Source organism: Panthera leo, chromosome A1 (genome assembly GCF_018350215.1).
Source record: "Panthera leo isolate Ple1 chromosome A1, P.leo_Ple1_pat1.1, whole genome shotgun sequence".
In the NCBI taxonomy this organism is placed as follows: Eukaryota; Metazoa; Chordata; class Mammalia; order Carnivora; family Felidae; genus Panthera; species Panthera leo.
In genome coordinates, this window is record NC_056679.1 from 139,825,403 (window position 1) to 139,847,613 (window position 22,211).

At 40.9% G+C, this 22,211-nt stretch overlaps 1 protein-coding gene, 1 long non-coding RNA gene and 1 pseudogene across 9 annotated transcripts in view; 2 read left to right on the plus strand and 1 right to left on the minus strand.

The window, feature by feature from the left end:
- Positions 1 to 7,860, minus strand: part of POC5 (POC5 centriolar protein) — a 45,917-nt gene extending 38,057 nt beyond the window's left edge. For 2 of the 7 annotated variants that reach the window (XM_042941315.1, XM_042941288.1), the window contains exons 1-2: positions 7,677 to 7,860; positions 4,432 to 4,527 (exon numbers count right to left, since the gene is read on the minus strand). In XM_042941315.1, coding sequence (XP_042797249.1) covers positions 4,432 to 4,515 — 84 coding nt within the window. In that variant the 5' untranslated portion in view covers positions 4,516 to 4,527; positions 7,677 to 7,860. Of the gene's footprint in view, positions 1 to 4,431; positions 4,528 to 6,338; positions 6,385 to 7,658 lie in introns of those variants that run through there. The other 5 variants (XM_042941298.1, XM_042941305.1, XM_042941323.1 and 2 more) reach the window with 5 other exon arrangements.
- Positions 7,861 to 7,923: 63 nt separating this feature from the next.
- Positions 7,924 to 13,820, plus strand: LOC122221770 (annotated as a pseudogene).
- Positions 8,042 to 22,211, plus strand: part of LOC122221775 — a 46,472-nt gene continuing 32,302 nt past the window's right edge. For both annotated transcript variants that reach the window (XR_006203430.1, XR_006203428.1), the window contains exon 1: positions 8,042 to 8,095. This is a non-coding gene — a long non-coding RNA (uncharacterized LOC122221775). The remainder of the gene's footprint in view (positions 8,096 to 22,211) is intronic.

The window sequence follows — 22,211 nt, forward strand, 5'->3', positions numbered from 1 at the left end:
ATCCAAAGGGGCACATGCACCCCAATGTTTACAGCAGCACTATCAACAATAGCCAAACTAAGGAAAAGAGCCCAAATGTCCATCCACTAATGAATGGATAAAAAAGATGTGGTATATGCATAAATGGAATATTATTCAGAGATGAAAAAGAATGAAATCTTGCCATTTGGAATGATGTGGATGGAACTAGAATGTATTATGCTAAGCAAAGTCAGTCAGAGAAAGACAAATACCATTGGATTTCATTCACATGTGGAATTTAAGAAACAAAACAGAGGAACATATGGGAAGGGAAAAAAAGAGAGGGAAGCAAACTATAAGAGACTTTTTTTTTTTAACGTTTATCTATTTTTGAGAGAGACCGAGAGAGAGAGAGGGAGACACAGAATCCAAAGCAGGCTCCAGACTCTGAGCTGTCAGCACAGAGCCCGACATAGGGCTCAAACTCACGAACTGTGAGATCATGACCTGAGCCGAAGTCAGATACTTAACCGACTGAGTGTCCCAGGTGTCCCAAGACTATTAACTATAGAGAACAAACTGAGGGTTGATGGAGGGAGGTAAGTGGGAGATGGGCTAAATGGGTGATGGGTATTAAGGAGGGCACCTGTTATGGTGCCTGGGTGGCTCAGTTGATTGAGCGTCCAACTCTTGATTTTGGCTCAGATCATGATTTCATGGTTATGAGATTGAGCCCCAAGTCTGGCTCCACCCTGAGCATGGAGCCTGCTTAAGATTTTCTCTCCCTGTGCCCCTCTCCCAAGCACACACTCTCTTTTTCTCTCTCTAAGGAAAAAAAAAAAAAAAAAAGGAAGGCACTTGTTATGATGAGCACTGGGTGTTATACCTAAGTGATGAATCACTAAATTCTACTCCCGAAACCATTACACTGTATGTTAACTATAATTTAAATAAAAATTTGAAACAAATGAATAAATTTCTGTTGTTTAAGCCATCCAGACTATTGTATTTTGTTATGACAGCCCAAGCAAACTAATACAGTGGGTATCTTATATTTATATTTTGAGGTCAATTAACTTTAAAAAAATTTTTTTTTATTGTAGGGAGTGAGAGAGACAGGACAGGGGAGAGAAGCAGAAGGAGAGAGAATCCCAAGCAGGGCTCAATCTCAATCTCACAACTCTGGGATCATGACCTCAGTAGAAATCAAGAGTCAGATGCTCAACCAAATCACATGGAGGTCAATTAACTTCTTAATTGGTGGCAACTATAAGTAAATTGAACCAAATTATCTCTCTTCAATCAGAGTTAGTTTATGATAGCTTCCAGCCTAAAAAGGGAGGGGAAATGGAAGTCAGTGGCTTTAACTTTGAGCTCCCCTAGTCTGACCTCTGTTCTGGATCAGGAGAACAACACAACATATATTTCAAAGCTCCCACAACAATCACTATGACTTAAAGTGGAGGTAAACAAGGTAGATATTATGTTAACTTATCTTAAGAAAAAATTACATATCAGTTATTTAAACACCTATTTTAGTTTCATATATACAGAGACCGGCCAAATGGGCTATTGTTTAGTTAAGGATCAAAATAAGTAATATTGTCCTTCTTAATTGTCAAAGATAACTTGTCTGAAGGTAAACAAGGACCCTAAAGTAACAATCCAAACTTGTAATTTTGCTCCCCTCTCCCCAACAACAGTTGGACTGGTGTGACCCTGAAATACAGATGAATCCATATGTACCACGTAAGGCCAGGGCAATTTGCTCATAGTGTCAAGTTGTGCTTAGAGGAAGTTATCAGTCAGTAAGCACACGGATGCTGCCCATCCCTCAGCATTTATCAATGACAGCTTTATTAATCCTTCACATAATTGACACAGTAATGAGAACTCCCTTAGAAGAAATAATTATTTATAAGGGGCTTTTGTATTAAATGTTGACTTTTACATATTTGCTATAGATGGAAAAGTATGTAGTTATTTTATGTTATTTCATTTTTAACATCCTTTCTGGTATTTATATTTTGAAAATTTTCCAGTAACGGAATGTAGGCAGGTTTTCAACTGTCATCAAGAACTACTAACAAAAAGAGCCTCAGTTGGGCTGACATTCTAAGCAGGTAAACCAATAACACAAAATTATTTTTGGGTCTGGAAGAGTCTTCTTCCTCCCTCTCTCAAATTCTACTCTAGAGATTTATTCTTTTGATGTAAAGCTTTGTGTCCTGACAAAATGACACCCTGAGATCTTACAAGGTGGTTAACATTTTTGTATTAAAAGTTCTGGATCCAACAATTACAATGTGTAGGGATTTTTCCCACCAGCAACAAGAAATTCTCACTGACTAGCTGAGTGCCCTATAATTCAACTCAGTTTGGACACTATCCACTGGAGATAGTAATCAGACTGCATAGGTTAAGGGCTCAGTCCTGTAAGACTTCACCTCCCCCAACCAAACCTCAGACACCAGTAGTAAGTCCTGGTTACCACCTGAGCTTATGGCCAACCAGCGACACAGACAGGAGGTTCCAAAGATTCCCCTCCCCAGGTTTGATTAATTTGCTGGAGCAGCTCACAGTTTTACTCATTAGATTATCAGTTTATTATAGAAGGACAGAACTCAGAAACAGCCAGATGGAAGAGACAAAGCACAAGGCATGGGGAAGGGGGGCAAAGCTTCCGCACCTCCCTAGAATGGCAGTCATCCAGAGCCTCCACACATTCACCGAGCTGGAAGTTCTCTGAACCCTCTCCCATTGGGTTTTTATGGAGGATTCATCACACAGGTATGATTGATGAAATCAATGGCCACTGGTGACCGAACTCAACCTGCAGCCTCTCCCCGCTTCCTGGAGTTCACGGTGGGTGGCACTACTAAAAGTTCCAAATCTGTAAGCATGTGGTCAGCTCCCAGCAACCAGCCCCAATCCTTAAGAGGGGTCCAAAAGTCACCTCATTAGCATAACAAACACATTTATCACTATCATTTAGGAAATTTCAAAGTTTTCTGAAAATGTGCAAAACACGGGATAAAGACCAAAATATATTTCTTATTATAAATCGCAATATCACAAGTATAAATGAGTTAATCAGCACTCTCCTGAAGGAAGTCTGAAAAAGGCAGGGATAAAGAGTGCAGGAAAGCACTGTCACCTTAAAAGACAGCACTAGGTAAAAGTACATCCAAAGGGTAGACAAGGATGAAATATCAATGTCACAACTCCAGACTACTTTTATCCTAGCAAATATTCACAGATATTTTTCCAATAGCTTTCCAACTTCTAAATCAGTAATTTCAGCTAAAGAATCATATATGTTTCATAAAATATCTTCCTAAAACTTTTCTCATATTACACAGTGTCAATAACAACTTAACTCTATTTAGGCATAAACATAATGTCCAGCTTTTCCCCCTCTTAAGTGATACTTAAGAGGACTATAAGACTCAAGATGTACCGTGTCAGTGATCTCTCATTTAAAATCTACTCTTGGGGTGCCTGGGTGGCTCAGTTGGTTGAGCGACCGACTTTCACTCAGGTCATGATCTCACAATTTGTGAGTTCGAGCCCCGCGTCGGGCTCCGTGCTGACAAATCAGAGCCTGGAGCCTGCTTCGGATTCTGTGTCTCCCTCTCTCTCTGCCCCTCCCCCGCTCATGCTCTGTCTCAGAAATAAACAAACATTAAAATAAATAAATAAATATATAAAAAATAAAATCTACTCCAGAAGTCAGAGTCCATATTTCTGATAACAAAACATTTAGAAATAAAACAGGGGTGCCTGGGTGGCTCAGTTGGTTAAGTGTCCAACTTTAACTCAGGTCATTATCTCACAGTCTCTGAGTTTGAGCCCCACGTCGGGCTCTGTGCAGACGGCTCAGAGCCAGGAGCCTGGTTCGGATTCTATGTTTCCCTCTCTCTCTGCCCTTCCCCTGCTCGTGCTCTGTCTCTGTGTCACTCAAAAATAAATAAACATTAAAAAAATTTTTTACAAATAAGGTCCCAGAACTGTGGATGGTTTGATAGTGTATTAATTTGCATTAAAGTGAAAGCAGCATTCAGAAGAGACAGTTGAGAAAATCTCAAGAAAAAAATGTTTCTTGAGATTTCCAGCTTCTCTCATTGTGCTGTTTGAAGCCTTTGCATAAAGAGGGTTTGAAGAGTTCATGATTATTTTCTGAAAGGTTCAAACAATGTAAGGTATGTCCCAAAGTCTGTGAAATAATTCTCAATGGTCAATCATATTATTATGATTTGATATACATTATACACCATATACATATACACATAAATATATATACATTAATATACATAAATATATATATACAGTATGTATATACATCATACACCATATACATAATTATAAATGTAAATGGCATGAATACATGAAAAATGTATTCCTAGTTTTCCCTCATATTGTCACTTGTTTAAAATAAAAGTCACAACAAATTTAGGCATGTCTTCCTACCTGAAGATCTGAAGAGACAGAACTGCCTCGGTCAGAGTCATTCTTCATAACTGGCAGTGAGCATTTATCCTCATCTGATGACATTCTGTACAAATACTACAAACAATGGAAACTAACTTTAGTTTTCTTCCGGTGATAGTTAAACTAACATAACATGTTTTCTATGTATATACATCCTAACCTGTAAACAATAATCATGTGGTATGTTTAAATATTCAACACAATGAGCACCCACAGATAAAATAACTAGGCAAGAAAAGAATAGCAGGAGGCTCAGTTCGCAACATTAGTGAGTTTTTCATGTAGTCAAGGAGATGACACAAATGTATGAAAGGTTAAAGAGAAATGGAAGCTCCTTGGACAAATCCACAATGGAGATGTTGAGATTAATAGAGTGTGATGACTGTTCTTCAACAATGGGTGGCAACCTGCGTGCTGTGCATTTTACTGAGCCAAGAGAGAATAAACAATTTGTGCACATTCTTTGCCCAAGAAACATACGTTTTGGGAATATTATTTTAATAAAACCAAGCCTATACAGAACAAGTGATTCTCATATACCATAGAAAACCTGTCAAAAGTCTTGTCCCAAAAAATAAAAGTACTTTTAGTAACAAGTAAGTAAGTTATTTAAAGGACAAGTAGGGACTATTCAAAGTATCTGAACACCAGTTGCATGGAAAACAGTGGCGAGGAACGTAAGATGACGAAGTCCTGGTCCTTATGGACTTTACAATCTATAGAGACAGCCAGATGTATATATGCTAGTAGGCCCTAAAACAAAAGAGGTACAAAGCAGGGAGGCCAGGAGTAGCTATTTTTCATGGGGTGGGATCATGAGAGTGACAAAGTGGGAAAGGAGCCAGAGTACGTGTTAACTGAGAAGATAAACTGGTATTGAGACCTGAAAGACAAAGGCAGATAAAAGATGTAAGGCTATGCTAGGCATCAGAGCAGAAGCAAAGACACAGAGGCATGGGCATGTATGCCAGGAATGTAAGTAGTTCTTAAGACTGAAGCAAAGGGTGCAAAGCAAGTCTTGGCTAAGGATGGAACAGGCAAGGTAGGAAGCAGCCAGAACATGGAAGATCGTGATTATGTTATGTCAAAAAAAATGTAGTCTTTATTCTAGATATATTATTATAATATTTAAACAAGTGATAACATGATCAGGCTGGTCTTGGAATGTTGATGGCTTTCCAATTTCTGAGTTGGATAATTAGATGGATAATATAGTGCCACTAACCAAGACAAGAAATGTAGGAAGGTAAGCAGGTCGGGAAGAAGGAGAGTGGGTTCAATATCAGATGAGTTGGGTGTGAGGTACCTATGAGGCACTGTAGTGAAGCTGCATGTATGCAGGATATGGCTACATCCATTATACTGCACACCAAGGATTGCCGTTCACAATGGCTACAATGAAAATGGTGCTTCCTGGAGTTAAGCAATGAGCACTGGAGGTACAGGCTAGAGACAGTTTGAGGAATCATCAGCATAATGGGAAATGCTGAAAAAGGGAGAGGGTAAGATGACCTATGAAAACAAGTGTTAGAAAGAGTTCTTACTCTGAGGTCCATACACCCAAATTATAGGCAATATTTTTAGTGTAAATACACGTGTATTTTTCTAGTAAGAGGATCCCTAGCTTCTAATATGTGTTCAGAGGGGACTATACCTCTAATAAAGTTAAAGGCCTGCTACTGTAGTGAGAAGAGGGTTAAAAGTGGAAACACTAACGTTTAAAGGGGAAGAGAAGAGCGAGCAAAAAACAGAAAAGTCAGAATGGGAGAACTATCAGGGAAAAAGCATCATAAAAACTTGAGGAACAGAGTGTAGAGTCAGATGCCAAAGAAAGACGAAAGTTGGGGTCTCTTGAACATGGCAGTAAGGAAGTTGCTGACATTTACCTAAACAATTTCAGTGGAAGGTGCAACAGGTCTCAGTCACACTGGCCTGAAAAATAAATGAGAAATAAGGAAATTGAAGTAGACAGGGCCGACACAGAGAAAAGTACAATATTAGAATGGAAACATAGGCTGGGACTTGTTGATGGAAACTTAGCTTTATTCGATGAGTATTACTGGCTATACACATGATAAGTAAACTAAATCTCAGCATGACTGTCTTTAGTTAAGCCAATTAGGGAGGATAAAATAAGCACACACATCCCCAGCAAGGAAGGACTGCTTCAGGGACTTCAAATCCACCACTGTGGTAACCTGGTTCATTTCTGTTTTCATTTACTTCTTCTTTTAGGCTGTATTTGCATACTGCGTAGATAATAGGAGTGGAGGTGGGCTGGTGCTGACTATTCAAAAAACAAGTAAGCTGAAAAGTAAGGTCAGACTTCAAAAAGAGTTTCTGAATAGAGATACTGCAGCCATAAAGCAACTACTGTATTTTTGGAAAATATGCTATAAGTCTGCCATCAGCGCTGCTACGAGGCCAGCAAGGTAGGACAATTTCTTTGAAACCCTACCACACTCGCATTTTCTTACTGTTTCTAGGTTCAGAAACAAAGAAGAAAAATGAAGCTTGCTTTAATGGGTGGCGGATGTGAATCAGTTCACTAAATTACCAGTACTCTCTAACCCAAGATACCAGAAACCAAGAGATAAGTTCTGGGTGCTTCGTGATAGCCAAAGAAATCAAATTACCTCTTGGTAAATACCTGGCTGATAAGGAAAAAGGGGTCCGGGAATTCAAATGCAACCCCAAGAGACAGAGGAAGAGGGAATTAATGTGCGAGCTGGCAGCAGGGTGACGTCCCTGTGCTGTTCACCCATCCTAGCTGCAGGAAAGGAGAAGGGGCGCGCCAGCTCCTCCCCTCATAAGGGACTAGCAGCCTAGGGGGACAGCAGTTGTGAGTAAGCAAAGGGTAGAGGTTCTCTTCATTCACCTTCTTACCCACCCTTGTTTGAATCGAACTCTTAAAAACAAACAACAACAAAAAACACGTTAGACATGGTTACTTTCTCGTTTTAAATGATCAGAACCCACGGCGAAAGTAATCGTTATACTTCAAGTACCCCCCACTCCTGCCCTCTCTTCCCGGACGCCTTGGAAGGAAAACTTCAGTACCTCGTTGCCCCGCAGAACAGCACACAGCCCACGCCTCGGGGCGTGGTATAGGAGCCCCCGGGGCGGAAACTCGAGCTAAGACACTTTAAACCCCACTCCACTGCCTCCGCCCGGGGCGCGGAACTCGCCGGGGCGCCGCTACTCACCGTTGCGCCGCTACTCACCGTTGCGGCTCTTCACAAACCCGGACGCCTCCCTCCGCGTCTCCTCGCCGCGTCGCCGCTAAAATAACAGCGGTACCGCCGCTACCTTGGCAGCAGCCTGACAGTTTCAAACTGCACAGAAGAATAAAGGACGGCCCTGTGCATTGGCCCGGAGCTTCAGCAACCTGCCATATGATTGGTCGAAGAGCCGGGGGCGGAGCTCTGGGCCGCTGCCAGGAGAAGCCGGAATTAGGTTACTTAGGGAGAGCCCGGCCCCTGATTCCGGCCGGTACCGAGGGGGCGGGGTCTTAGCGAGCCCCGCCCAGCTTGGGAAGTAAGTACTGCGCGTGCTTAGTTTCGTTGTGCGGCTGCATCCTGAGGCGGTTCAGGGACCGGATTTGGTTAGAGGATGCTGAGCAGGGCTGAAGTCAGCCAGGGCGGTATGTTGCCATCTTTCGATAATGCCCGAAGTCTGTGCGTGTGGTCCTAATGCATAAGAATCATCTGCGTCCATAGTGCCCTCCAGCAGAGCCACTTGGAGGTGCTTTTTAAAAGTTCAGTTTCCTGACAACCCTCTACTTGATTCCTTCAGTGTTGGGCAGAGCCAGGGAATCTGAATTTTCAACAAAGACCACCAATGATTCTGACGGAGGGGCCAGCGGGCTTCGCTTTAAGAAACTGCTGGACTAGGTTTTACTAATGACTTCAAAGGTGTCAGACTGCAAGTCATGCCCTTCTGGTGAAATGACTATGAACCTTAGAATAATTATACCCTGGTTCTTTCACCTATTTACTGTCCGCTTGGATAATGCTACCCACATAATAGGGTTGTAGGGAGATTAAATGAGTTAATATATCTAAAATACCTATCACATAACGTCAAAAATGCTAGTCTTTTGATTTGTATTGGCAACACGTATGTTTAAAGGTGCATTAGGATCCAGGTTGCAAAGGGAGCACCCCAATTTGGAGGCCGAGTAATGAGGTCTGGGTGAGTTTTCAGATTCCTTTTGTTACTGGGAGGATGAGGTATGAAGGTTGTTTTTGTTCTTCTGTAGATAGAAATGGCATAAGCTGGGTTTCATCTACCTACCTGTTGGCAGAGCCAGACTTCTACTTATACAATGAAGGAAGAAGAGCCAGCAGCTTCTTTGGCACAAGCTATGCTTGTGTCCCTCCCCCCAAACTCCCCTTTCCCATGGCTGTTATAAACAACAAGTTCCTACTAATGCGTATGAATTCATACGTGGTTCAGGTATCTGTTTTTGAATTGAATTGCCACCTAGTGACCCCATACACTGTAATTGTAACCGCTGCGCTGTCCCTTTGCCCTCCTGCCACCTGGGTCCATGTTGCTCTTCTTGGTTTTCTCTCTTTTGAGGGGTAGATTTTCATAGAAAACAATTGGGTAAGACATCGCCATTCTTCTGTGAAGCTGCAGAAAGAAAGAGGCCAAACATAATCTGGATGTTATGAATTTAAAACTTATTCTTACAAGATTCCTAGAGAAGGGGAGAGGGGAAGAGATAGAGAATAAAGCACTTGCAAACTCATGATAATGAAATTGCCATCTCTAACCCTTCATAATTACTCATTCGTAAATATTTATCTAATATTCATCATATGCAAAACATTCTGTTCATGCTAGGAATAGAGTGGTGAACAAAATAGACACAACCTGCTCTCATGGAACTTAGAGTTCAGTTGGAAAAAGCAGACATCAAACAGCAACAAAAATCCCACACATGCGAATAAAAAAGTGTGGCTTATGTTTGAAGTGAGGGGAAATTAGGAAATGCCTGTCTGAGAAAGTACATCTCAGCTAAGATCTGAGTATGCACAGTAAAGAATTTATTTTATCTAATAAACACACATGTAGTGCTTACTATATTCTGGGCACTGTACTCATTAACTCATTAAATTCTCAGATTATCTCAGTGATGTAGATGCTATACAACCATCCTCACTTTACAGGTATGAAAACTGAAGCTCAGAGGGTTTATGTAGCTTGCCTAGGATCACGCAGCTAATAAGAACAGAATTGGTGTTCAAATTGTAGCAGTCCTTGAGACACCTGGGTGGCTTGATCGGTTAAGTGTCTGACTCTTGACTTAGGCTCAGGTCATGATCTCACAGTGTGTGGGTTTGAGCCCCGCATCGGGTTCTGCACTGAGAGTGTGGAGCCTGCTTGGGATTATCTCTCTTTCGCTCTCTGTCTGCCCCTCCGCTACTCACGTGCATGTGTGAACACACACACTCTCAGTCTCTCTCCAAATAAATAAATAAACTTAAAAAAAAAATTTAAAAATTGAAGCAGGGAGTAAGATGGGTTGAGAATGTTTAGGGATTGGGCGTTGGTGGAGGAGCAGCCAAGACTGAGAAGGATGGGCCTGAGAAGTAGGAGGAGAACTGGAGAGGCCTCAGTGAAATGCCAGGGAAGTAGAGTCTGACAATATGGAGGCCTTTCCACAGGCTCTAAATTCTGAACCTCTGCTCTAATAATCTTTCATCTTCTTTAATCACCGCTGTTTTAGATTAGGCAGTTGTTGAATTTGGCTTGTATTGTTTCCATAGTCCTGTGTCTTCATTTCTTCTTTCTGAAGTTCCACCCTTCACATTGCTGATAAATTATTCTTAAAATAACATTGCATTGCTTAACTTCTTCCTCAAACACCTTCCTTGGTGGTACATGGCATTCAAAGCCCTCCTAAACCCAGAAGATCTAGGCTGGATTTATTATATTTTCCTTGTACTAGGTGTACCACTTTTAGGGAAGCTGTGTTCTCTTTTCTGAGCTTAAGCCTCATCTTTTAAAAAAAATTTAATATTTATTTATTGTTTTTTAATTTTTTTTTACTGTTCATTTAATTTTGAGAGAGAGAGAGAGAGACACAGAGTGCTAGTTAGGGAGGGACAGAGAGAGAGGGAGACACAGAATCCAAAGCAGGCTCCAGATACTGAGCTGTCCTCACAGAGCCTGATGGGGGGCTTGAACCCACAAACTGTGAATCATGACCCGAGCTGAAGCAGGACATTTAACCGACTGAACCACCCAGGAGCCCCTAAGCCTCATCTTTTTAAAGTTGAGAAAATAATAGAACCTACCAAATTTAAATTTAAATTTAAATCTGAACCTGAACCTGAACCTAAATCAACCTGTCTATCTACGTATGAAAATCTATTCCCTCCTAAAACTGGGGAGATGCCTGCCTAGTTAGATTACACGTCCCGGTCTACTTTGCAGTTAAATGAGGCAAGAGAATACGTGTGGAAGTGAAATGTACCACTCCCTGAACTGGGATTTAAGACTGTAGGTGTGTTTTTTTCCAAGCCTTCTTCTTCCCCACTGTGTTGAATGATGAAGTGGAATAGAACTCCTTTGCCAGTTCTGTAACATATAAAACAAAAAACAAAAAAACAAAACCAAAAACCACAAATTGTTCCTTCCCTTTAAGTCATTGTATATTTGGGGTCAATCTGTTGCAGCCATCACTCTAATATCACTTCAGGGTGTGTACAGATGTGTATATGATGTTTTTGGAAGGCAATGTGTGTGGAAGTATTTTGAAATTTTTTAAAAGCAAAGAAAATGAACATAGGGTTTGGATTCATAAGATCTGGTGCTTAAGCTTTTCCAAGAAGTAGGCATGAAGCTAACAAGGCTCTTGGTACCTGTTGGGAACAATTACTATTATTGGTGGCAAGAGTTGACAACCATGTTATTTTTGCTAGTCCTGGGTTAGGGGACTGATCTGAAACCTGTTTCTTTTTCAGGTCATCCCTGACTCATCTGAAGAGCCTTCTGTCTCCTCACCCTATTACTTGTTTAGCTGGGACTTTCAGGGAAGATTCCTCAACCTGGGAATCTTTAGCAGTGATGACTTTGTCATAGAAGAGAAACCAGAAGTTAGTCCATCACTTTGATATTATGGAGGAATAAATTACATCTAGAGAGAGATAGATTTACTTTTCTTGAGTTGCAAATCTGGAGAGAGCAAGAGTGAGCGAGCGAACGAGAGAAAGAAAGGCAAGTCCAGAGGAAAGGAAAGGAATAGGGGTGCAGATGGGGAGATTTCAGAGTCAGAGCCCTTGCCAGGGCCTCTATCCGTGAAGAGGCTGCCATGATCCCCCAAAGGACTTGCTTCATTATGGCTCATCCCATGGCTGTTTTTCCACCAGACTGCCAGGCTCACAGATTGTCTTCCCATCCTTTTCATCCCATCTCCTTCTCATTTCAAGTGTACCTGCCTTTGCCATAGCCCCTAAGGCTGGATTTTGTTTCTCCTGGTCACAAGGGGCTGACATAATAATTGAATCTCCGCAGTGAGAGAGGCACGAGCCTCCAGAGTGCTCCTCTCCCTGTGAGGTATGAACACCAGCCTTCCGGAAACAATGTTCTGGTTTTTCTAAATCAGAAAAATGACTTGATGGTGGAATGTGAATTTCTGCAGGAAGGTGTGCACAGAACATGGCAGATTTTGGGCAAGTGGCTCAGCGTGCATGTCCTCAAATAGAACTTCTGTAGCTGGACCACAAAGTCTATGTAGAGTTTCTCCACACACTGAGAGCCAAAAACATGGACTCTTAGAACACATTTAACTGAGGCATAACAGAGGGAGAAAGACTGTCACTAAGCGAGGACGCACAGTGGTGAGGAGCATCCTGGGCACTGTAGTCTACAGGTATGGCACCATGCCATTACTGTGCAGAGACAAGTTTTTGCTGTGGAGTAAGAGCTTGTTCAGGATATTTTGATTCCCCAGATTCCACAGTTAGATTTGTCCTTTTATTGGCAGAAGGAGTTCATTTCCTCACTTCATCAGCCTTCTGTTCTTCCTAATTATAAAGACTCATCATGGACCCTCTCCATTAGCATCCTCTAGCCATGTAAAAATTTCCTTACCCTTAGCATTTCTTTCTCTGGATAAAACTATCTAGGTCTAGCTGCGAGAGGCAAGATTAATTAGTTTTTCAGAGAACAACGTTACTGAGTCCCACTGATGTTTTGAGTACTATACAGATGCTGTATTTTTGGGTCTTCAGAGTGCCTGATATGGGTTTGCATATTAGGATAATTCCGCCCAGGGATAAAAACCTATGCAATTCAAGTTTAAGAAAGCACATGCAAAAACTACCAGAAGCCACCGCATTTATCAGCAGGTTTCATATGATTGTTCGGTAAAAGCTCTGTGGGTCTGTACAGGTCACGCCCCTCCAAACTCCACCAGAGCCAGCACCCCCCCACTCCCCCACCTACAGTCAGGAGGATACAATTGCAGACGCCCAGGAGATGGGGATGGCGGCCCAGGAAGGAGCAGCAGAGAGCGGGCTCTTGATCTTGCAAAACTCATGAAATCTCTCATAAAGAAGTTAGTAGTCAGAACTTCATGCTGCATTTTTATTCAGGAAAGAAGCAGGAAGAGAAGAGTGTCATTTCCTAGGAATCTGGAGAAATGAGGAAAATTCTTCCAAGGAGGGTCTCCCATTCAGAGTTGAGGAAGCTTTTCTGTTCAGCTGATGCGTTATGCTTTGATGTTGATGGCACAGTCATCAGAGAAGAAGCAATTGATGAGCTAGCCAGATTCTGTGGAGGTGAGGATGCTGTGTCAGAAATGATCTGGGGAGCTGTGGGTGGGGCAGTGCCTTTCAAGGCTGACCTCACAGAGTGCTTAGCTCTGATCCAGCCCTCCAGGGAACAGGTGCAAAGGCTCATGGTAGAGCACCCCCCACACCTGGCCCCTGGCATAAAGGAGCTAGTAAGTCACCCGCAAGAGTGAAATGTTCAGCTTTTCTTAATATATGGTAGCTTTAGGAGCATTGTAGACCATGTTGCTTCGAGGCTCAATATCCCATTAACCATTGTATTTGCTAATAGGCTGAAATTCTAGTTTAATGGTGAATGTGCAGGTTTTGATGAGATGCAACCAACAGCCCAATCTGGGGTGGGGGGGGGCGGGAAAGGAAAAGTTACTAAACTTTTAAAGGAAAAATTTCGTTTTAAGAAAATAGTCATGATTAGAGATGGAGCCACAGACATGGAAGCCTATTGTCCTGCTAATGTTTTTCATTGGATTTAGAGGAAATGTGATCAGACAACAAATAAAAGACAACACGGAATAGTACATCACTGATTTTGTAGAGCTTTTGGGAGAACTGGGAAAATAATATCAATTTTTATACAGTTTGTAACAACTTCTGGTTAATTTACAGTTATTTTAATTAGTTTACAGTTACTTTACAGTTAGCTATACAGTTTAGGGGCCCCTGGGTGGCTCAGTTGGTTAAGCATCCAACTTTGGCTCGGGTCATGATCTTGCATTTCCTGAGTTTGAGCCCTGCATCCGGCTCTGTGCTGACAGCTCAGAGCCTGGAGCCTGCTTCGGATTCTGTGTCTCCCTTTCTCTCTGCTCTTCCCCCACGCACACTCACACACACACACTCTCTCTCTCTCTCAAAAATAAATAAACATTAAAAAAATATTTTTAAAAAGTTATACAGTTTAGGGGCACCTGGGTGCTTAGTTGGTTAGGTGTCTGACTCGATTTCAGCTGAGGTTATGATCTCACGGTCTGTGAGATTGAGCCCCGCATTGGGCTCTGCACTGTCAGCGCAGAGCCTGCTTTGGATTCTCTCTCTCCCTCTTGTTCTACCCTGCCCCTGCTCATGCTCTCTCTCAAAATAAGTAAACTTAAAAAAAAAAAAGTTATACAGTTTGATACTGTTTGCTTACAATTGCCTATTACAACCTAATGTAAACATTTGGTGCTGATTATCTGTACTTCCAACTAAACTACGGAAAATTACTTTTTTTAGCTATAGTCCTAACATTATTATGAACATTAATTACGTGGAGAATTTTATAATGTGAATTCTTTATGTACTTTCCTAGCTATATTTTATTTGAAGCCTTTTAAAGATAGATAGTAAATTAAACACCTTCACAATTGGAAATATAGGTTAGAAAGCTTTTAGTGAATATTATTTTTCCCTTTGGTAGGTAAAATAAAAGTTTATCCATGTATCAGAGAGAAAAAGAACTTACGCATTTCTAAATTATTGCTCTCCCCTCCCACCATTCCTTCTTTCCTTTCTTTTTTTCTTCCCTCTTTTTTTAGTGGAGGGAAGGCCAGAGAAGCTAAATCCATCATTTGAAGGCAGATGTGGAATGTTGTGGTAGAACTTGTTTCTTCTCTTTGGTAGCACTATTTGTTTAGATTTTTTTTCTGTTCCAGTTTGTGTATGAGGAGTCATGCCGATCAATCCGCCTCCCATCTATGAACACGTTCCAAAGTTCACTTGTAAATGTATTGTGGAAATGCATTTTTCTACAGAAAAATGAAAATGTTGTAACCCCAAGGTCAGCTCAGTTGTGATTCTATACTGGGGTTGAAATAAAAGCAATAAAAATAAAGTAGAAAATAATACTGTTGCAACATTAGTGGATTTGGTAAAGAGGAGAAATAACAGTGAATAGAAAAAATTTATTGTGTGTTTATATCTTGATTGCTGATGAAAAAGACAAAGGGTAACATGCTTATGGGAGGAGAGTAATGCTGTGCGCACAGAGGTGTACTGAATGCCCGGGGAAGTGATGGGGTGATGGCAGGAGATGAGTAGATACGCAAGGTTAGTGTGAAACACATCTCTGTTTATTATTCTAAGATATCAGCCCCTTGTGAGCATCTGTGCCTGCCGATCTCACACAAGTTTCCCCTGTGAGTTGAAACGTTGGTCTCACTTTATGTCTGTGTCTTAATGGAGCTCCCATTTCCAAATCTGTTGGAAGATAGATAAAAGGAGATTGGGATGCGCAGATCATAGCCTCCATCGTGTTGCTTACTACTTGGGGTCTAACTTCAGTCAAATATTAATCCCCATTATATACTGCCTCATCCAATCCTTCGAGTCTTCTGGGCCCCCCTAGCCTGCATCAAAATCAACCTGAATGGTTTACTGAAACACAGGTTTCTGGGCTCCACCCTTAAGGTTTCTGATTAAGGACACTTGGGGTGGGGCCCCAGAATTTATGTTGCAAGCAAGTTCCCAGGTGATATTGATGCTCTGGTCCTGGGGCCACACTTCACCCTGTGTCAATCCGGGTCCTCCTCCTGATTGTGAGCAGTGACTCTGGCTCTAAGCTTTAGCCTTCTCTACCCTGTCACAATCAGACATCTCTAGGGCTCTTCCCAGGACACTCCAAGCTCCTATCTGGTGCTCTGGAGATTGAAGTCCATTTTCTTCCTAAGCCCCAAAGATACTTTTCAAGACTAAAGACTATGAAAACTCGTTCTGACAGCTGTCCACCTTGGGGACCTCTGGGGTTCTGGGGCTTGGCAGTCTCCTTCTCTCTTCACCCAATTTCCCTCTGTTCTTTTCAGTTGCCTGCAACATAATTCCCCACCCCGACCCCCCACCCCCCCGCAGATCCACTCCCTGAAGCTCAGCTTTTCCCCTCCTCCCCTGAGTAGCACCAGGTCCTCATTCATCGTCTTTGCCGTGGGTGTCTGATCCTGAAAGCCAATTTGTGTCGCATCCAATAGCTTTTAGCAGAATTCTGTTCCCTACCTCAAAACTCAAAGTGGCTTCCTGGGATCCATTCCCAAAGCTTTGGCCACCTGATCTGTGAGTTTGGATTCTTCCCAGGTACTAACTCGGATGTTGACCTTTCTCCTAGGGAAACATAGTTTGCTATTAGTTGTTACAAAATTCTAGATAATTAAGCCATGGGACCAGGGCTACATTCATAATAAAATCTGGTTTGATAATACACAGGAAATTGTGATGATTTTTCAGAATTGCAGTTTCAAGCCCACAGTAGCCTTGGAATAAAGCCAAAGTCTCTATAACATTTCTTTTGTTTGGTCCCCACCAACAACCTGTCTTACAACAAAGACTTCCTCTTGGTTGGTTTTAGAAATCATTGTGAGGGGCCAGCTCACACACAATCGCAAAGAGGATCTTCTCAGGTACCATGATGTGCTTGCCATTTTCTTCCTCTATCACCCAGGAATGTCTTCCTTCCCCAAGTCACCTGCCGCTGGGACCTCATACCCCCAGAGACTTCGTTGGTGCCTGCCTAAGGTGCCTTCATCTCCCACAGCCACCAAAGGTGGCTCTGCTCTCTCAGTCATCTGCCAGAGGCACTATAGCTGGCCATCCTGCTCTGTCAAGTATGCTTAATGTTTCTACTGACACAGGCACCTGTTGTTGGCAAGGTTGCTAATGTTCTGTCCTGTTGATACAGACCCTGATAGTGGTCCTAATCTGATCAAGACTTCATGGCACCAGTAGGTTCTTTTCTAGTGTGGGAAGGATCCTTTTGCCTTTATTGTATGTGTTTTTTCTTGGGTTCCAAAGTAGTGCTCCTGGTGTTACCAGTGACTAGAGACAATCTAGTGATAGAGCCTTTGGCAAAGATGGCCAGCTGTTTACCAGAATTCTAAAATGTAGTATTAGTACCAAGAAGTATCTGCCCAAGCAGTTAAAAAAATTTCTGAGCCCACCCTCCCTCACCCCACCTGCACCCTTTGCATTCAGTGGATTTATGGGATAGTTCACTACAATTTCACATTCACAATTTCACAGAGTTGATATGTATCATTTCCAGACCAAGGAGTTTAAGAAGTAGAAGTACCTAGGGGCGCCTGGGTGGCTCGGTTGGTTGGGCGACCGACTTCAGCTCAGGTCATGATTTCGCAGTTTGTGAGTTTGAGCCCTGCATCGGGCTCTGTGCTGACAGCTCAGATCCTGGAGCCTTCTTCAGATTCTGTGTCTCCCTCTCTCTACCCCTCCCCTGCTCACACTCTGTGTCTCTCTGTCTCTCAATAATAAATGAACTTAAAAAAAAAAAAGGAAGTAGATGTACCTCCTTTTTCCTTTCTTTTCCTTTCAGCTGGCTCTAAGACCTCAGGGAACATCCACATATAGGATGGAAGGAACCAGGACAACGTGGACTGTTTGTTCTATAAGCAAAAAAATAACATTTTCTGCTCACTTAAAAATAATTCAACTCTTAAGTATAATCTACCGCAACTAAAAAAATACATCTACTATTCTTAGTTACTAAAAGTTTGAGGTTTATTTGTACAGCATCTTAACGTTACCCTAATTAATTCACATCTTTTTAAATTTGTTCTCATTTAGGGTTCCTTGTCCTGGAACCTTGTTTCAGGTCACACACAGAGTGCAGTAGAAGCAACACTCAAAATCCCTTTTCTCTTTTCACATTGGCCCTTTGTTGTTGGCAAGTCTTTCTGTACCTGGACTCCCTTAATACTCCTTTATTTATTTATTTTTTTAAATTTACATCCAAATTAGTTAGCATATGGTGCAACAATGATTTCAGTAGATTCCTTAGTGCCCCTTACCCATTTAGCTCATCCCCCCTCTCACAACCCCTCCAGTAACCCTCTGTTTGTTTTCCATATTTAAGAGTCTCTTATGGAGCCAAAGCATAAGAGACTGTTAAAAACTGAGAACAAACTGAGGGTTGATGGGGAGTGGGAGGGAGGGGAGGGTGGGTGATGGGTATTGAGGAGGGCACCTTTTGGGATGAGCACTGGGTGTTGTATGGAAACCAATTTGACAATAAACTTCATATATTGAAAAAAAAAAGAGTCTCTTATGTTTTGTCCCCCTCCCTGTTTTTTTATTATTTTTGTTTCCTTTCCCTTGTGTTCATCTGTTCTGTGTCTTAAAGTCCTCATATGAGTGAAGTCATATGATATTTGTCTTTCTCTGACTAATTTAGCTTAGCATAATACCCTCCAGTTCCATCCACGTAGTTGCAAATGACAACATCTCATTCTTTTTGCTTGCCGAGTAATACTCCATCGATATACCACATATTCTTTATCCATTCATCCGCTGATGGACATTTGGGCTCCTTCCATACTTTGGCTGTTGTTGATAGTGCTGCTATAAACATGGGGGTGCACGTGCCCCTTCGAAACAGCATACCTGTGTCCCTTGGATAAATACCTAATAGTGCAGTTGCTGGGTCATAGGGTATTTCTATTTTTAATTTTTTCAGGAACCTGTGTACTGTTTTCTAGAGTGACTGCACCAGCTTGCATTCCCACCAACAACGCAAAAGGGATCCTCTTTCTCTGCATCCTTGCCAACATCTGTTGTTGCCTGAGTTGTTAATGTTAGCCATTCTGACAGGTGTGAGGTGATACCTCATTGTGGTTTTGATTTGTATTCCCCTGATGATGAGTGATATTGAGCATTTTTTCATGTGTCGGTTGGCCATCTGGATGTCTTCTTTGGAGAAGCGTCTATTCATGTCTTTTGCCCATTTCTTCACTGGATTATTTGTTTTTCGGTTGTTGAGTTTGAGAAATTCTTTATAGATTTTGGATACTAACCCTTCATCTGATATGTCGTTTGCAAATATCTTCTCCCATTCTGTCGGTTGCCTTTTACTTTTGCTGATTGCTTCCTTTGCTGTGCAGAAGCTTTTTATTTCGATGAGGTCCCAATAGTTCATTTTTGCTTTTGTTTCCCTTGCATCTGGAGACGTATTGAGTAAGAAGTTGCTGGGGCCAAGGTCAAAGAGGTTTTTGCCTGCTTTCTGCTTGAGGATTTTGATGGCTTCCTGTCTTACATTTAGGTCTTTCATCCATTTTGAGTTTATTTTTGTGTATGGTGTAAGAAAGTGGTCCAGGTTCATTCTTCTGCATGTCGCTGTCCAGTTTTCCCAGCACCACTTGCTGAAGAGACTGTCTTTATTCCATTGGATACTCTTTCCTGCTTTGTCAAAGATTAGTTGGCCATATGTTTGTGGGTCCATTTCTGGGTTCTCTATTCTGTTCCATTGCTCTGAGTGTCTGTTTTTGTGCCACCCTTAATACTCCTTTAAAGACCTTTCTAGTGGGGCACCTGGATGGCTCAGTCAGTCAAGTGTCCAACTCTTGGTTTCAGCTTAGGTCATGATGTCATGGCTCATGAATTCAAGCCCCATGTCTGGCTCTATGCTGACAGCATTCTTGGGATTCTCTCCCTTTCTGTCTGACCCCTGCATCTGCCCCCTTTCCCCCACTTGTACACACTCTCTCTCTCAAAAAAAAAAAAAAAAAAAAAAAAAAAAAAACTTAAAAAAAAAAGACCTTTTTAGAAACAGAGTCTCATTATTATAGAGTAGTGGTTAAGTTCACAGACGCCCAAAGACAGGTTTCCCGAGTTTTAACCTCACCTCTGCCCCTCATGAGCTATGGAAGGTTGGGCAAGTTACTTAGCCTCTGTGTGTATCAATTGTCTTAACTGCAAAATGGGACAATAATATTACTTCCCTCCAGAAGTTCCTGTGAGGATTCAATGAGTCATAAGATGTAGATAGAGTACACATCTACACTGCCTAAAGTACACATCACTGTTACACTGTTGATAGTGTACCTCACAGCCCGTCTAGTCATAGATGGGTGACTTTTGGGTAAACAATTTAAATTTGAGCTGAGCTTCTTCCTACAAAATAGTAAAATGCCATATTAATAACAGAAGTGATTTGCAGTCTGGGAGAAAGGGCATATCCTTACATTTTGAGGAGCTCAACTCCAAAAGTACTTGAGTACTTGAGTACAAAAGTACTTGATGATCAAGCAACATCCTAGGCCTTTTCACGTATATTTTGCTATTAGTTATTATGGAAATCTACATAATTAAATCAGGAGACCAGAAATACATTTACAATAAATTCTACCTGGGTAATATATGGGAAATTTTGATATAATATTAACCATTATTATAAATACAATACTGTATTATATATTTACCTCCATAGTGTTAGAGTTATCTTTTAGAATTTTAGAGTTTTTATTAATAAGAAAAAGGCAAATATGTAAAACTGGGTCAACTAAAAGTTATTTATATTCTAGAAACACCAGAAGGGAATGACTTTAAAAAGGGAGATTTTGAGTGTCATCTTTACCCACTAAGATATAGAAGATACATAATCCTGATACTATGTGAAGCAAGCTCTATCGTATACCTTGTAAAATATATATCGATTCTGTTAATATGAAAAAATGAAAGGTCCTTTTTAAAGTTATGGGTTGATACAATTTTATATTTAAAAAGAATGTTGTGTTGGTTATCATTCAACTTACATGGATCATTATATTCCCAAGATGAGTGGGCATATATTTGAAACCATTTTAATAAAAATTTAAAAGGCATTGGTTTATTTTCTATTACATTGTACACTTAGCAAATGTATGTAAACACCCAGAATTCTAAGAAAAACATATGCCAAAACATGCTCTTTTGTAAAATCTAAATTTAAAATAAGCTCACAAAATACCATGATAACCCTCAATTGCCTACAATTCAAATAATTGAAATTACAATTGAAGATGTTGACAGTCACATGCATAGCATAAGAGCACTAAGTTTACCATGAGAATCAATGAGAGGATGTAGTTGATTTGCTGAATTCTAAGAATCAAGTCACATAGATTACTCACATTTCTTTAAAAAGAGCTTTAAAAGTGAACAGATGTTAATTCACTTATGGCCAGTGAATATATAATATATATTAATATAATATGAACATGATAATATAAATATGTAGTCTAAATTATTTTAAATTATAAATAATCCTACCTTAATAAAATTATAGAAAATATATATGGGAGTGTTTTGTTGTTGTTGTTGTTGTTGTTTTTGAGACAAAAGGGATTTGAAGAAACTTAATGGAACCATTGCTCTCTGACACTATCTTTAGAAATTATTTTTCAAGGAAAATAAATTTAATTGTATTGCTAATTAAGTATCTTTTACCCTTCTAATAATAAAATTCTACTCATAGGTGACTGTGGAAACTGTAAACTTTCTCTTGTAAATTTGCTGATGAAAAATAATAAGATAAAAATAAAGTAAGACTCTTTTTGAAATTAGAGTCTTTAATTTATTATTTTATTCTTTTTGGCATGTATTTTTCCCCTTCCTCCTCAGTTCCCCACTGCTGCCCATAAAATCCCAAATCTTATTCAAGGCCTATCTCAAATAGTCTTCCTCCTAAGAAGCCTGGTTTTGTTTTTTGTTTTAATATTATTTCTTGTGATCTCTTCTCACCTCATACACTGTATATGCTTAACTCACATTGTATTGTGCTATGTGTATGCTGCATATGGCTAGGTCCTCTGGGACAGGGATTGTGCCTTTTTCCTTTCAGTGTCACCTGTGGGACCAAGCACAGACCTATATGCAGCGGGCCCTAAATAAACATTTGCTGAATTAAAAATGTTAAGTATTTCTGGTTTTCCCAGTCCTTTATACAATAATTTGTGTCTGCTGATGATCCAAACCTCTTTGCTCACTTTCGAAGGCCTACAAAATCCCTCCAGAACAAAGCTCAGCCTGCGGCATGACTCAGCAATACAGGGTCTGCGTGCATTCCCGGCTCTGGTAGCTTCTACAGAATGGAAGGAAGTTTGTTTCAGCCACACCAGGGGGCAGTGTGACACACGTCTGCATGGCCATCAAGGCAGGTTAGCGAGGAAAAACAACGCAGTGATTCTGCAAAGAAAACATTTGGAAAATAGTTTAGCACAAAAA